Here is a 16,115-nt window from a genome sequence, read left to right as displayed (position 1 = left end):
TTTAATTTGAAGCAGAGACGGCATCCTATCAAGGTGGTATCCAGAGGAGGGGGGGGGGGGGGTAGTAAGCTATCATATTTCAATGATATATCTCGATTATTATTTTTTTTCTGAAAGCAGGGGTGCCAATAAGTTGATTATTTAGAATTATTTAAAGCAGAGACGGTGTTCTATCAAGATGGTATCCAGAGGGGGGAGCATAGGGAGTTATTATATTTAAGTGATAGTACCTTGATTTTTTTTATTGAAAGCAGGGATACCAAAAAGTTGAAAAGTTGACAAAATTAACAAGATTTTCGTGAGTTATACTTGATACAGCACTTGCATGGTTTTATCGTCCAAAGGGAAAGGGACATATGCGTCGAACCCGTTTTTTTTTCTTATTGATGAAGCGACCTAGTTAATTATTAAGTAAATTATTTTTCTAATGAAACCTGAGACGGTATCCTATCAAGGTGGTATCTAGAGCGGGGGGGGGGGTAGGGAGGTTTTACATTTAAATGATAATATCTCGAAATCTTTTTATTTAACGCAGGGATCCCAAAACGTTAATTTTTTTTTAATTTGAAGCAGAGACGGCATCCTATCAAGGTGGTATCCAGAGGAGGGGGGGGGTAGTAAGCTATCATATTTCAATGATATATCTCGATTATTATTATTTTTTTGAAAGCAGGGGTGCCAATAAGTTGATTATTTTGAATTATTTAAAGCAGAGACGGTGTTCTATCAAGATGGTATCCAGAGGGGGGAGCATAGGGAGTTATTATATTTAAGTGATAGTACCTTGATTTTTTTTATTGAAAGCAGGGATACCAAAAAGTTGAAAAGTTGACAAAATTAACAAGATTTTCGTGATTTATACTTGATACAGCACTTGAATGGTTTTATCGTCCAAAGGGAAAGGGACATATGGGTCCAACCCGTTTTTTTTTCTTATTGATGAAACGGGTTAACTTTGAAAACATTCATTCATAAGTACCAGGCAGATTCACACTACAACGAATTGGTGTGACGAAAGCGATATTGACATCCCCACCTAGCGTTGCGCTCGAGTGACAATGGCGCCCTTGGTCCAGTGCCCAAGCTACATTAAAAGGCCAGGTCATAATAAAAGCTTTCAATTTGGGAGGTTCAAGGAGGAGTCTTTGGCAGTCTTATGACCTAAGGTTACTAGATGTTGCAACGTTCTTACGTATCTACAGTGGTTTAAAAAAATTCGATCACCCCACAAATGATTACCAAAAATATGCACAAATATAACAAATGTAACACTTTTTTCAAAGCTTTGAAGAAAAGCAAAAAAGGCTAAATACCCCTAACTACGCTTGAAAGCTATTTAAAAAAGAAACTCTTTGGAGATTTCCATGGAAATGACCATAGTAGAAAATTTGAGCCTTGGTGGGAATCAAAGAGGAGTCTTTGAGTATTTTGACCACAGGTGACTTATTGTTGCGACTTTCTTAAATTTGGTAATTTTTGTGAGCATTTGGAAATCAAAGCTTAAACTCAATAACTGATGCTAAGTGTCTTACATTTTGCTGGGATTAAAAGTGACGAGGTAGGATGAAAATCTCAACATCTTCCCGGAGCTAATTCAGTCTGCATATTATTTCATTTAATTACATTTAAAACGGATGAGCTTTTCATTTTTTACCAAAGAAAATAGCTGGCACTTCATTTTTCTTCATACCGAATAAACCATTAAGTGTTTTTTATTTCATTGCAATTGAAGTGTTCTCATGTGAAGTGTTCATCATGTATTTTTCAATTTGATATATTTACTCCTTTTTAGATGCAGTTTATAATTTGAGTGATATTAGGTATTTATCAGTTTATAATTTGGAATAAATCCCCAACAGAAAAAATGAATAATATCCAAAAGAGCAGCCAAAAGCAAGAAAAAAGCAGCAGTTCAGCCTTAGCCTACATGACAAATATTCTATAAAGAAGCAAAAAAAAAACTTTAAGATGCATTTTTTTTAAATTATTATTAAAAACCAGTTTTTAATACAAGAAGGCTTTTTAGGAATCCAAAAGAGCAAAAAAAATAAAATAATCGATATCAAAGTCACCCATTTCAACTGTTTTAAAGGTGACAAAACAGATATAGGCAAAGGGCATTATGAAAAAATTAAGCTTCTATGTTTAAAGTTATATTCAAAGTTTTTACCCAGATAACTGACGAATTTTGTGATACGGTATTTGAAGTTTTGTATGCAGTAATGCTCGATGAAAAAAACTACTAATTTTGACAATTTATTTATGTTAAGAATACATAGCTAATAAATACTTCAACTACTCGAATTATGCAAGGGTTCTGAAACGCCACAGCCATTTCGTTTCTACCAGATTTCTACTTCTCTTGATGAATAACGAAGACCAGTTTCCAGCCAGCGACTTGTGAATTTTTGAACTCATGAATAGGCTCGAATCTGTTGTAAATTTAAGCTGTGATTTGAGAAAGACTGATGAAAACCTTAATTTTTGCGGTCAACATTGATCGCACCGGCGGCGCACTGCCGACATCTTACTGGCGGCACGGCGCGCTGTTTTTGGCCCCGCCGCCACCGGTCTTTCCTCATCGGCGCGGTGCCAGGGTCTATATAGAAGCCTGCCGCATGCCGTGTGCCAGGGCTCTTATATGTATACATATATACAAACACATTGTCCTTGGCTATTCCATGCATCTCATGTAGGTTGATTTTTGTTTTTTCTTGGTGGCGTGGAATCATGTAAGGATACTGTCTTATCATAGGCAGCGCAATAGCGCTGCATAAGTAAAGAACGATGTGGGCACAATGTATTGTGTATTTCTTGGTCTTAGACCAGGGCACTTCGTATCGAGGGAGTTGTCGCAGAAACTTTGAAAAGGGCTCATTCGATTGGAAATTGGAGTGGCTATCAATAGTTGAATGTGATTGGAGGGCAACTTGCCCCCCCCCACGCCCATCATTCCCCCAAACATCCAATCAAAATTTTGAGATAGCAAATTTGTTCAGCGTAGTTGATTCCAGATAGAAAATATATTTTTGAGGAGGTCGCTCCTCAGGGCAAGGGTTTTAAGTTATGCCGTAGGGGCATATAAGAACGATGTTGGCACAATGTATTATTTATTATTTTAGACCAGGGTACTTCCTATCGAAGAAGTTGTCATAGAAACTTGGAAAAGGGCTCATTCAATTGGAAATTGGAATGGCTTGTGCCTTTTTTAATAGTCAAAAGTGTTTGGAAGGCAACTAACACCCCGTCCACGCCCACCATTTCCCGAAACACATCCAATCAAAATTTTGAGATAGCTATTTTGTTCAGCGTAGTTGATTTCCAGACAGAAAATATGTTTTTGAGGAGGTCACTCCTCTACAACCCTCAGGGCAAGGGTTTTAAGTTATGCCCTGAGGGTAATAAGAACGATGTTGGCACAATGTATTATTTCTTATTTTTTTCCCGTAGACCAGGGCATTTCGTATCGAAGAAGTTGTCGTAGAAACTTCGAAAAGGGCTAATTCAATTGGAAATCGGAGTGGCTTGAAATTATGTTTTTGAGGAGGACACTCCTCCACAGCCCTCAGGGCAAGGGTTGTAAGTAATGCCCTGGGGGCAGGTTTTTATAGAAGGCGTTGTCGTAGAAACTTCAAAAAAGGCTCATTCGATTGGAAATTCAAAGAGCTAGTGCCCTTTTTAATAGTCAAAAGTGAATAGAGGGCAACTAACCCTCCTCTCATGCCCACCTTTCCCCCAAACACATCCAATCAAAATGTTGAGATAGCCATTTTGTTCAACGTATTTAAAGGTTCTGGAATTTAGGTCTTTGAGGATGATAACCCCCCTAAAAGTCCTTAGGGCAAAGGTTTTAAGTTATGCCCTGGGCGCATATAAGGTTCTTATAGAACGCGTTGTCTTAGAAACTTCAAAAAGGGCTCATTCGATTGGAAATTGAAAATGGCTTGTGCCTTTTTGAATAGTCGAAAGTGATTGGAAGGCAACTAACACCCCTTCCACGCCCACCATTTCCCCAATCTCATCCAATCAAAATTTTGAGATAGCCTTTTTGTTGCATGCAATTTTAATTTATACCTGTGAGGAAATTATACCTTTGAGCAGGAAACTCCCCCACAGTCTTCAGGGCAAGGGTCATAAGTTATACCCTGGGGGCATATAAGTTTTTTATTGAAATCCTTGTCCTAGAAACTTGGAAAAGGGCTCATTCAATTGGAAATTCAAAGAGCTAGTGCCCTTTTCAATAGTCGAAAGTGATTTGAGGGCAACTAACCCCCCGCTCACGCCCACCTTTTCCCCAAACACATCCAATCAAAATTTTTAGATAGCCATTTTGTTCAGCGTCGTTGAATTTCCGATAGAAATTATGTTTTTGAGGAGGACAATAACCCCCCTCTCACGCCCACCTTTTCCCCAAACACATCCAATTAAAATTTTTAGATAGCCATTTTGTTCAGCGTCGTTGATTTCCACATAGAATTTCTGTTTTTGAGGTGGACACCCCCCCCCCCCCACAGCCCTCAGGGCAAGGGTTGTAAGATATGCCCTGGGGGCATATAAGGTTTTTTATAGAAAGTATTGTCGTAGAATCTTCAAAAAAGGTTCATTCGACTGGAAATTCAAAGGGCTGGTGCCCTTTTTAATATTCTAAAGTGATTGGAGGGCAACTAACCCCCCTCTCAGAACCAGCTTTTCCCCAAACACATCCAATCGAAATTTTAAGCCATTTTGTTCAACGTAGTTGAAAGTTCTGGAAATTAGGTCTTTGAGGATGACAACCCCCACCCCCCAACCGCCCTCAAAGCAAGGGTTGTAAGTTAAGCCCTTTGGGTATGTAAGGTTTCTATAGAACGCGTTGTCGTAGAAACCTCAAAAAGGGTTCATTCGATTGGAAATTGAAATGGCTAGGGCCCTTTTTAATAATCGAAAGTGATTGGAAGGCAACTAACACCCCTTCCACGCACACCATTTCCCCAAAAACATCCTATTGAAATTTTGAAATAGCCATTTTTTTTCCAAGCAGTTTAAAGTTCAGGAAATTATACCTTTGGTTAGAACACTCCCCCCACAGTCTTCAGGGCAAGGGTTATAAGTTATGCCCTGGGGGCATATAACTTTTTATTGAAATCTTCGTCGAATCAGAGGCCTCAGTGGAAGGGTTGTAAGTTATACCCTGGGGGCATATAAGGTTTATATAGAATAAGGGCTCATTTGATTGTAAATTGAAATTACCCTTTTTAATAGTCGAAAGTGAGTGGAGAGTAATTAACCCCCCTTTCGCGCCCACCATTTCCCCAAACACATTGAATCAAAGTTTAGAGATAGCCATTTAGTTCAACGTAGTTAGAAGTTCTGGAAATTATGTAATTAGGGTTGAAAAAAACCCCAGAGCCCGCAGGGCAAAGGTTGTAAGTTATGCTCTGGGGGCATATAAGGTTTTTATTGATAGAGTTGTCGTAAAAACTACAAAAGGGCTCATTCAATTGGATATTGCGAGGGCTAATGCCCTTTTTAATAGTTGAAAGTGATTGGAGGGCAACTAACCCCTCTCTCACGCCCACCTTTCCCCCAAACACATCCAATCAAAATTTTCAGATAGCCATTTTGTTCAGCGTCGTTGATTTCCAAATAGAAATTATGTTTTTGAGGAGGACACTCCCCCACAGCCCTCAGGGCAAGGGTTGTAAGTTATGCCCTGGGGGCATATAAGGTTTTTATAGAAAATGTTGTCGTAGAAACTTCAAAAAAGGCTCATTCTCCTGGAAATTCAAAGTAGTTGAAAGTTCTGGAAATTAGGTCTTTGTGGATGACAACCTCCCACAGCCCTCAAAGCAAGGTTTATAAGTTATGCCCTTGGGGCATATAAGGTTTCAATAGAACGCGTTGTCGTAAAAACTTCAAAAAGGGCTCAATCGATTGGAAATTCAAAGGTCTAGTGCCCTTTTTAATAGTCGAAAGCTATTGTAGGGCAACTAACCCCCCTCTCTGCCCACCATTTCCCCAAAAATATCCAATCAAAATTTTGGGATAACCATTTGGTTCAATTCTGGTAATTAGGTCTTTGAGGATGACAAGTTGACAACCCCCCAAAGCTCTCAGGGCAAGGGTTGTAATTTACGCCCTGGGGGCATATAACGTTTTTATAGAGAGTGATGTTGTAGAAACTTCAAAAACAGCTCATTCAATTCGATATTAGAAGGGCTTATGCCCTTTTAATAGTCGAAAGTGACTGGAGTATAACTGACACCCATCTCACACCCACTATTTCCCCAAACACATCCAATCCAAATTTTGAGATAGCCATTTTGTTCGACGGATTTAAAAAGTCTATTATTTTTTTGAGGAGGACACTCCCCCCACAGCCTTCAGGGCAAGGGATGTAAGTTATGCCCTGGGGGCACATAAGGTTTTTTTTTATAGAAAGCGTTGTCGTAGAAACTTCAAAAAGGAATAATTCCATTGGAAACTGAAACGGCTAGTGCCCTTTTTAATAGTCGAAAGTGATTGGATGGCAAGTAACCCCTCTCTCACGCCCACTATTTCCCCAAACGAATCCAATCAAAATTTTGAGATAGCCATTTTGTTCAACGTAGTTGAAAGGTCCGGAAATTATGTCTTTGAGGATGACAACCCCCTCACAACCCTAAGGTTATGGGTTGTAAGTTATGCCTTGGGGCATATAAGGTTTTTATAGAACGCGATGTTGTAGAAACTTCAAAAAGGGCTCATTCAATTGGAAATTGAGAGGACTAGTGCCGTTTTTGATAGTTGAAAGTGATTGGAGGGCAACTAACCCCCTCTCACGCCCACCATTTCCCCAAACACATCCAATCAAAATTCTGAGATAGGAATTTTCTTCAACGTAGTTGAAAGTTCTGGAAATTAGGTATTTGAGGATGGCAACCTCCCCCCAGCCACAGGGCAAGGGTTGTAAGTTATGCCCTGGGGGCATATAAGAATTTTATAGAAAATGTTGTCGTAGAAACTTCAAAAAAGGCTCATTCGACTGGAAATTCGAATTCGACTAACCCCCCTCTCACATCCACCTTTTCCCCAAACACATGCAATCAAAATTTTAAGATAGCCATTTAGTTCAACGTAGTTGAAAGCTCTGGAAATTAGGTCTTTGTGGATGACAACCCCCCACAGCCCTCAAAGCAAGGTTTATAAAGTTATGCCCTTGGGGCATATAAGGCTTAAATAGAACGCGTTGTCGTAAAAACTTCAAAAAGGGCTCAATCGATTGGAAATTCAAAGGTCTAGTGCCCTTTTTAATAGTCAAAAGTGATTGTAGGGCAACTAACCCCCCTCTCTGCCCACCATTTCCCCAAAAATATCCAATCAAAATTTTGGGATAACCATTTGGTTCAATTCTGGTAATTAGGTCTTTGAGGATGACAAGTTGACAACCCCCCAAAGCTCTCAGGGCAAGGGTTGTAATTTATGCCCTGGGGGCATATAAGGTTATTTTATAGAAAGCGTTGTCGTAGGAACTTCAAAAAGGGCTCATTCAATTGGAAATTGAAATACCTAGTGCCCTTTTTGATAGTCGAAAGTGATTGGAGGGCAACTAACAACCCTTCCACGCCCACCATTTATCCAAATACATCCAATCAAAATTTTGAGATAGCCATTTTGTTCAAAGTAGTTGAAAGGTTTCAGAAATTATATCTAAAAGGATGATACTTCCCCCACAGCCCTCCGGGTAAGGGTTGTAGTTTATGCCCTGGGGGCATATAAGGTTTTTATTGGAAGCTCTGCCGTAGAAACTTGAAAAAGGACTCATTCGATTGAAAATTCAAAGGGCTAGTGCCCTTTTTAATAGTCGAAAATGTGAGAGCAACTAGCCCCTCTCTCACTTCCACTTTTTCCTCAAACACATCCAATCAAAATTTTTAGATAACCATTTTGTTCAACATCGTTAAAAGTTTGAGAAATTAGGTCTTTGAGGGTGATAGCCTCCTCGGAGCCCTCGGGGCAAGGGTTGTAAGTTATGTCTTGGGGGCATATAAGGTTTTTATAGATAGTGATGTTGTAAAAACTTCAAAAACAGCTCATTCAATTCCATATTAGAAGGGCTTATGCCCTTTTTAATAGTCGAAAGTGACTGGAGTATAACTACACCCATCTCACACCCACTATTTCCCCAAACACAACCAATCCAAATTTTGAGATAGCCATTTTTTTCGACGCAGTTAAAAAGTCTGGAAATAATGTTTTTGAGGATGACACTCCCGCCACAGCCTTCAGGGCAAGGGATGTAAGTTATCCCCTGGGGGCACATAAGTTTTTCTTTATAGAAAGCGTTGTCGTAGAAACTTCAAAAAGGAATCATTCGATTTGAAATTGAAACGGTTAGAGCCCTTTTAAAAAGTCGGAAGTGATCGGATGGCAAGTAACCCCCCTCTCACGCCCACCATTTCCCCAAACACATCCAATCAAAATTTTGAGATAGCCATTTTGTTCAACGTAGTTGAAAGGTCCGGAAATTATGTCTTTGAGGATGACAACCCCCTCACAGCCCTACGGTCAAGGGTTGTAAGTTATGCCCTGGGGCGTATGAGATTTTTATGTAAAGCGTTGTCGTAAAAACTTCAAAGGGCTCATTCGATTGGAAACTGAAAGGACTAGTGCCCTTTTTAATAGTCGGAAGTGATTGGAGGGCAACTAACCCCCTCTCACGCCCACCATTTCCCCAAACACATCCCATAAAAATATTGAGATAGGAATTTTCTTCAACGTAGTTGAAAGTTCTGGAAATTAGGTCTTTGAGGATGGCAACCTCCCTCCAGCCACAGGGCAAGGGTTGTAAGTTATGCCCTGGGGGCATATAAGAATTTTATTGAAAGCATTGTCGTAGAAACTTCAAAAGGGCTAATATGATTGGAAATTGAAAGGGCTAGTGCCTTTATTTAATAGTTGAAAGTGATTGGAGAGCTACTAACGCCCCTCTCACGCCCACAATTTCCCCAAACACATCCACTTAAAATTTTGAGATAACCATTTTGTTTAACGTAGTTGGAAATTCTGGAAATTAGGTCTTTGAGGAAGACAGCCCCCTCAAAGCCTTCAGGGCGATGGTTGTAAATTATGCCCTGGGGTAATATAAGGTGTTTATAAAAAGCGCTGTCGTAGAAACTCAAAGGGGCTCATTCGATCAGAAATTTAAAGGGCTAGTGCACTTTTAATAATCGAAAGTGATTGGAAGACTTGGCATTTTTATAGTAAAGGTCGATGTGGGTACAATGTATTGTTATTTTTTCCTTTTTTTTTGTTTAGACCAGGGCATTTCGTATCGAAGGAGTTGACTTAGGAACTTTGAAAAGGGCTCATTCGATTGAAAATAAAAAGGGCTAATGCCCTTTTTAATAGTCGTAAATGATTGGAGGGCAATTAGTCCCTCTCCCACGCCCACCCTCCCCATTGCCCATTATGTTTAAAAACTAAATGTTGCCTTAAGATTAAATCAAAATGCACTGTGTTAATGCTAATTCCCAATAAGGCATCTCAGCAGTATCCCAAGAGCGACTGAGGATGTTATGTTCAAACCTTCGGGGCTACTTCCGTTCTTAAAATTTAACCAAATCAAAATAGCGTAAGTGTATCCAAGCTATCAAAGAAAGTAAACAGATTTTTTTTTGGCGAATGGTATCAAGTTTTCTATTTCATGTCAACTAGAGGAGGCATGAAACTAAATTAAACAATACTATTTGTGTCTGGATTTTTAAAAGGGTGTATGTTGTTAAAAATAGCTGAAAATTTTTCTCCAGTATACAAATAGCAGGCCAAACTATAAAGTATTAAAAAAAACAAAAAGATTTAAAGAATTATTTTCTTTTTCCCTGAAAAGACTATGTCAATATAAAACGAACAGAAATTAATTAAAAAAAAACTTTTGGCACAAAATAAGTTTTTCAAAGAAAAGTAAAGAACTCCATTAAACCAAAAATGAGCAAACGTAAAATAAAATAATCTACCAATCGTGAAAGAACCACAAATAAGAATTGATAAATAAATGAAAGCCAAGAAAAACAGAAATTACAATAAATAACCGAGTCAAAATCAAAATGAGCAGGCATAGGGCTCAAAACCCCTATGCCTTCCCAAGGCCAGAACATAATTTTCACTTTACTGAAAAAATACAAATGAATGTGCATTGTCAGTTTAATATACATATACTGATGTTTAGTAATCAAAATGTTAATATTATTTGTTTTATTAAAGTTATGAAAGTAAAAACATTAATATTTTTTCAGTAAAGTGCAAATTAAGTTCTGGCCTTGGGATGACATAACGGTTTTGAGCCCTACTCATGTTAATTTCTGCTCGATTTGAGTTTGATTCAGTTATATGTATATATATATACTATCTTTATAAGTGAGCAATGATTATGTATATATTTATTTTTTCTCAAAAACTGCTCCATATTTTTTCGGGAAAATTGGCATACTGGGATATTCTGGCCTAAAAAAACGATTTAGACGGTTTAGAAGTTTGAAAAATTTCGTTAAGAACCGTAATTTATGGAAAAATATTTATGTGAGTGACGTCATTTTTATATACATCAGTATTGCAATGACGTTGTCACACTTGTCACACTTATGTGGTAAAATTGAAGATTTTCATGAATAGAAAAGTTTACATTAAATTGGTTAAAGAACAAAAAATGGTAATTGCGAAAATATTTGTCTATATTTTGACAAGGGATTTCAACAACTCAAAAACCTTAACAAAGAAAACAAAAAATTTAAAGTTTAGTAGAAATCGTTGTTAGAACTCGGCCTTGATTCAATAATCAAATATCTTTGAAAGGCTTCAGTATGAAAAGACATTAAATTCCATAAAGAGCAAAAAACTGGTTGCAAAAATATTAAAAAATATTAACTGGTTGCAATTCCTCGGCCACAAATATATGTATATTTGTATATATAGTGACTGAGAGAAAAGAAGAAAAGAAGGCAGAAAAAAAAGAAAACATCTGATGAGTCCTATTTTATAGCATATAGGCCTATTTGTTTATTTTCTTTATTTTGGTTTTAATTCGCATGTTTATAGAATTCTCATACTTTCAGTAATTTGAATATTATACTGGAGGGGGTGTTACAATATTTTTAATACTTCTGATGATTTGGTTTGATATTTGAATTTCTTAATTACGATCTTGCTTGTCCTTGGCTATTCCATGAATCTCGTGTAGGTTGATTTTTGTTTGTTCTTGGTGGCGTGGAATCATGTAAGGATACAGTCTTATTCTAGTACAAGTCTATTGTGGTATTAACATAAGAGACAGTTGTTTCCTTTTTCAGATTTTATTCTAACATTATTTATATTAGTGGTATTTTATTATTATGAATTATTATATTATTATTATATATTTTATCATATAGGCCTATTGTATTTATATTATAACTATATTATGTTGTTACACCTCGCATTATTGCTAATATTAACAACAAATTACAATTTTGAAACTGTTAGTACTATTTTGGATATGCCGCAGAAAACGACAAAAATTAGTCATTTCGTCAAAATCTTAAGGAATTTATTGAATCAATAAATAGAATAGTAGCTACCAAATGGCTAAAATCACAGTCTGAGATAAAAAAAACATAATGTAAAGAAGATACTGCAAGCTCTGTTGATCTACCACTCAAAAAACCATACTGATCAGAAAAAACAAAAACAGCAACTTATTTTTCGTCAATAAGACTACTTGTTATTACCTTCTCAAAAACTTTAAACTGGTAGTACAACAGTTATGGGTATTATAATTGTTTGAATTACCAATTACCAATTTTAAACAAGGGTAAAGCATTAGAAACTTTAAGGGATTCTGAGAGAACCCCATGTTTTACAAAAGAGTGGAAAACCCGCAGAACACCAGCTAAATTTTTACACAGAAAATTTGATATACCATCGCATGCAGTTGAAAAGCTCTTTCAAACTGGCAATAACTTCTCAGTAAGCCAATAGCTGGAAAGGTGTTTGAAGGTAGGCTGGATATGAACTGGCACAATTCCTAAAATCTAGGGTGGGAGGGAAGAAATTTTTTTTTCTTCCTGTTTTATAATGAAAATACCAAAATAAGACATTTTCCAGGACAAACGTTTGGGGACACTTTTTTTTACAATCGTCCTCTTCCTTCCTAGAGGAAAAAATAATTTACGACTTCCAATTTAGTTTTTTTTTAATGATGTACCCTCTCCAAGCACACCCATTCACCGGTAGTAAAAAAAAGAAAAGAAAACACAGAGTGTATCTCCTTCAATCTCGGCTTGGGCGTTAAAATAAACCATAGTTTATTTTGCCCTTCGTTTATTGTAGTGACAACAGACGGCTGCATTGCTGCTGTCAACGTTTGTTTTACCAAGCGTGTTAGCGAATTAGGACATAATCTGGTGGTTCAAAGTCCTGCAGGGACTAGTAATAATTTGTCCTTTCTATGATTGCCCTTAATAATTATTTCTATGTCCTTAATTATTTCTATTATTATAATAACGGAAATTTTACCAAATAGTTTTGATAAGGGTGCACAGTTATTACCCTATTTAGCTATCGGAATACCAAAGAGTTGTCGACAGTTTGAAAAATGGCTTCAATTTCTAATACATAATGGTTTCATACAAAATGCGCCTTTGCTCCCTTAAATTCTGAAAAACACCTTTTTTTGGGTTTCAATTTCATTGAAAAATGTCTTATTTTGGTAACTTATCAATATTTTATTTGTATATTGGCATATTACCTTAAATAAAATTATGTGTATGATTAAAGATAATCTGCAGTCTACAGTCTTTAACAACACACATAATTTTATTTCAGGTAATATGCCAACATTTGGACATTTCATGCTGAAGAGAAGGAAATCGGCACCGAAAAAAGCTACGTGTGTTCTAGGCTTTAGACTGGTTAACACTGCTAGAGACCCACAGTTCAAATGATATTACTTTCTGAAACTTTTTTTTTGTGGAAAGATTACATAAACCGCTCCTTAAAAGAAAATAAGTATATGCAAATAAGATTATACTCAGAGAAGGGCTAGTCAAGTAAAATTATGCAATCAATTATAAACACTTCACAACAAAACTGATTAAAGTAAATTAGTTATATATAAAATAAAACTTGAAACGGCCACAATGAGAATCCATATATAGAAACCTGCCGCGTGCCGGGGCCCAGCAGCGAAGTCTACGGGCTGCCGATGCCATATATATATATATATATATATATATATATATATATATATATATATATATATATATATATATATATATATATATATATATATATATATATATATATATATATATATATATATATATATATATATATATATATATATACATTTCTTATCTAATCTTCAAAATTGCTACCCAAGATATTGCTTGGAGAATAGAATAAAATGTTGAAACTGGAGGCTACAATTCAAAAATTTTGACCAAATTGGCTTTAACAGCTCCTATAATCCACTCTTTTAAATAAAATCCGGATATGATGCTACAGCAAATTGCCATCATTTAGTCATTTGACTATAAAAAGACTTGAGTAAATAAAGAGGAAGAAGGGGTTATGTCAAGAGTCTACTAAAGGCCAGTACGTACCATTTAGAGATTAATCTCATTTTTTTGTGGTCATTTTTCTCAGGCGGGTCGTACTTATCCAAAGATGGCAGGATTTTAGTCGGATATGTCATTCCATCTGTGGCTGGGCAGGTATACTCAACACCTCCAAGCTTCCATTCTCCAGTCGATGCAATAAAAATTGAGGACATGTTGATATTATTATGACTAATATTACCATCACGATTAAGAAACTCAATTCCTTTCTAAAAAATTAAATAAAATATAACAACATAATTACTAGACACTACAGTGCGCAAGATAAAAAATTGCAAAATAATCCTATCTTTTTTAGTGTGAAGAGGGATTGAGTGCGATGATACAAGCATTGACCTTGTTTATACGGTCAATTTCTGCTATTATTCTTTTGCACACATAGATATATCACAAGGAAATTGTCTGTTTCATCACAATTAAAAAAGAAATTCTTTGTTCTTCACGAGAGGTCGTCGACTTTTATAAATAATATACACCAGGTGATGTGTGCCAAGCGTGGCGGAACTGAGCGACACGCATGGCACTCAGAGATGTACGCCAGGTTACGGAAAGTGGACAACTCTTCGGTTGTTTCTTTTCAATATACTAGTAACAAATTAGACGTAAGATGTTGATTAGCCTTGTCAATTCAGTCTATTTCTGCAACTTAGCCTTATAAAATACATTTTAGAATTTCAGGAATACAAAATGGAGCTGTGTTCTCTGTCATCGCTTGCAGTTCCAATTACTTTTGTTATTTTCTAAATAAATTTTATTTATTGATTAATCCAGTTAAAAAAAAAAATCAACATCAAATACCCCCCCCCCCCGCAAATCGCTATGGCCAAGAATGCAGGGAGAGTAGCCAAGGTCTTCTGGTTATTCAATAGTTGCTTCCTACCTAAGCATATTTTCTTCCTATTTTGGCCACAATTATGGAGGTACTGGAGAGGCAAATCAAAATTGGTGATAATGAAGTGTAAGCAAGGAATAAATCGGCCCAATAGCAACCAAAACTCTAAAAAAAAAAAAAAAAAAAAAAAAAAAAAAAAAAAAAAAAAACTAGCAGTAATCGTATGGAATTAATGGTCCTAGAAGGTTGAGAGCAGACTCATTCAAACGCAAATTAGAAGTTCTAGTGCTCTTTTTAAACGACGAAAAAGATTAGAGGGCAAATCCCCCCCCCCTCCCAACACCTCTCTTTTTCCCACTAACATTTGATCAAAATTTTGGGATAGCCAGCATAGTTGCTGGCCAAAAGTCGGGATTGCGAACCAATAATTTTTGGTTTAGCATAGTTGAAAGGTCCAATAACTATGCCTCTGGAAATGATATAGCCCCCGAAAGCCCCAGGGTAAAAAGCTGTAAGGTATCCAGTTTGCCTATATTTTACACAAAGTACTTGTTATTGGGATATATATGAAAATTTTTCGGAGGAACGTTTCCTGCGAGTTTTTTTTTCCACGGCAGGAACTTTCCATGGGGGGATGGAATTTTCCAGGAAAATTTTTCACGGAGGGGAGGGAGAATTTTTGGCATGACTTGAAAAACGAATAGAAATTAAATAACAAAACAAGTTTTTTTTCCAAATGAAATTAAGCAGAATTTTCCAAGAGGAATTGTCTGAGGAAGCTTTCATCAAGGAGAAATTGTCTGAGGAGGGGGGGGGGGGGGAGTTCACAAGAGAGAAATTTTATGTGGGTGAACTTTACATGGGAGGAATTTTTCAAAGGAGAGAGGAATTTTCCGGGGGGAATTTCACGGCAGGGGGAGGGGATTTCCGGGCATGATCTGAAAAATGAACAGAAATTAAATTAAAAGAACAGTAAGAAGTTCTTTCAACTGAAAGTAATATAAAACTTAAAACGGACATAAATTATTCCGTACATGAGTCGAACTTTAGCGTAAAGAGCAAGACATTGAGGGGGCTCCCCCTTCATACACAGAATAATTTCTGTTGGTTTTAAATTTCAACGTTGCTCCTTACTTTCAGTTGAAAAAAACTTGTTCGTCTTTTTTTTCCTTTTTTCACAATAGCATCAAGAGGTAGCATTCAATAATATCAATAATAATTATTATTGGTAGGGTAATCAATAATAATTTTTTAGAAGGAATAATTGCCCTATTGAGTGGTGGCCTATTTAGCCAGAGTAGTCGTAGATTGACATAATTAAGTTGTTATAATACAAAATGTTGTTATAACTGTTATTATAATTACGTTACATACAAAACAAAGTAATTGCATCCTCATTCCCTGCAAGGTTTTATGACCAGGCAAAACAGCAAGGAACGGAACTATACCATAAAAACGTGACAGGGAATAAAACACGTTAAAGAGACTCAGTAATAAAAACTACAAAAATAGCCACAAACAAATGGAAGAAAGAAAGAAAGCAAAAAAAAGCCAAGAAAATTTATCACTTTTATTCTAAAAGCCGTAAAACAGCTGAGTGGCATCCTAGATCTGGCGCAAGAGGGGTCTTCCATATAGTGTGACACACATTTAAAGGAATAGAACCACGCCTT

At 36.6% G+C, this 16,115-nt stretch overlaps 1 protein-coding gene across 5 annotated transcripts in view; it reads right to left on the bottom strand.

The window, feature by feature from the left end:
* Positions 1–16,115, bottom strand: part of yata (N-terminal kinase-like protein yata) — an 88,789-nt gene that overhangs the window by 47,023 nt on the left and 25,651 nt on the right. For all 5 annotated transcript variants that reach the window (XM_089094402.1, XM_089094392.1, XM_089094429.1 and 2 more), the window contains exon 5: positions 13,596–13,819. In XM_089094402.1, coding sequence (XP_088950528.1) covers positions 13,596–13,819 — 224 coding nt within the window. The remainder of the gene's footprint in view (positions 1–13,595; positions 13,820–16,115) is intronic.

Source organism: Artemia sp. Qi Xiang Cuo, chromosome 1, assembly GCF_049724085.1.
Source record: "Artemia sp. Qi Xiang Cuo chromosome 1, ASM4972408v1, whole genome shotgun sequence".
In the NCBI taxonomy this organism is placed as follows: Eukaryota; Metazoa; Arthropoda; class Branchiopoda; order Anostraca; family Artemiidae; genus Artemia; species Artemia sp. Qi Xiang Cuo.
This window is presented reverse-complemented; position numbering and strand designations above follow the sequence as displayed.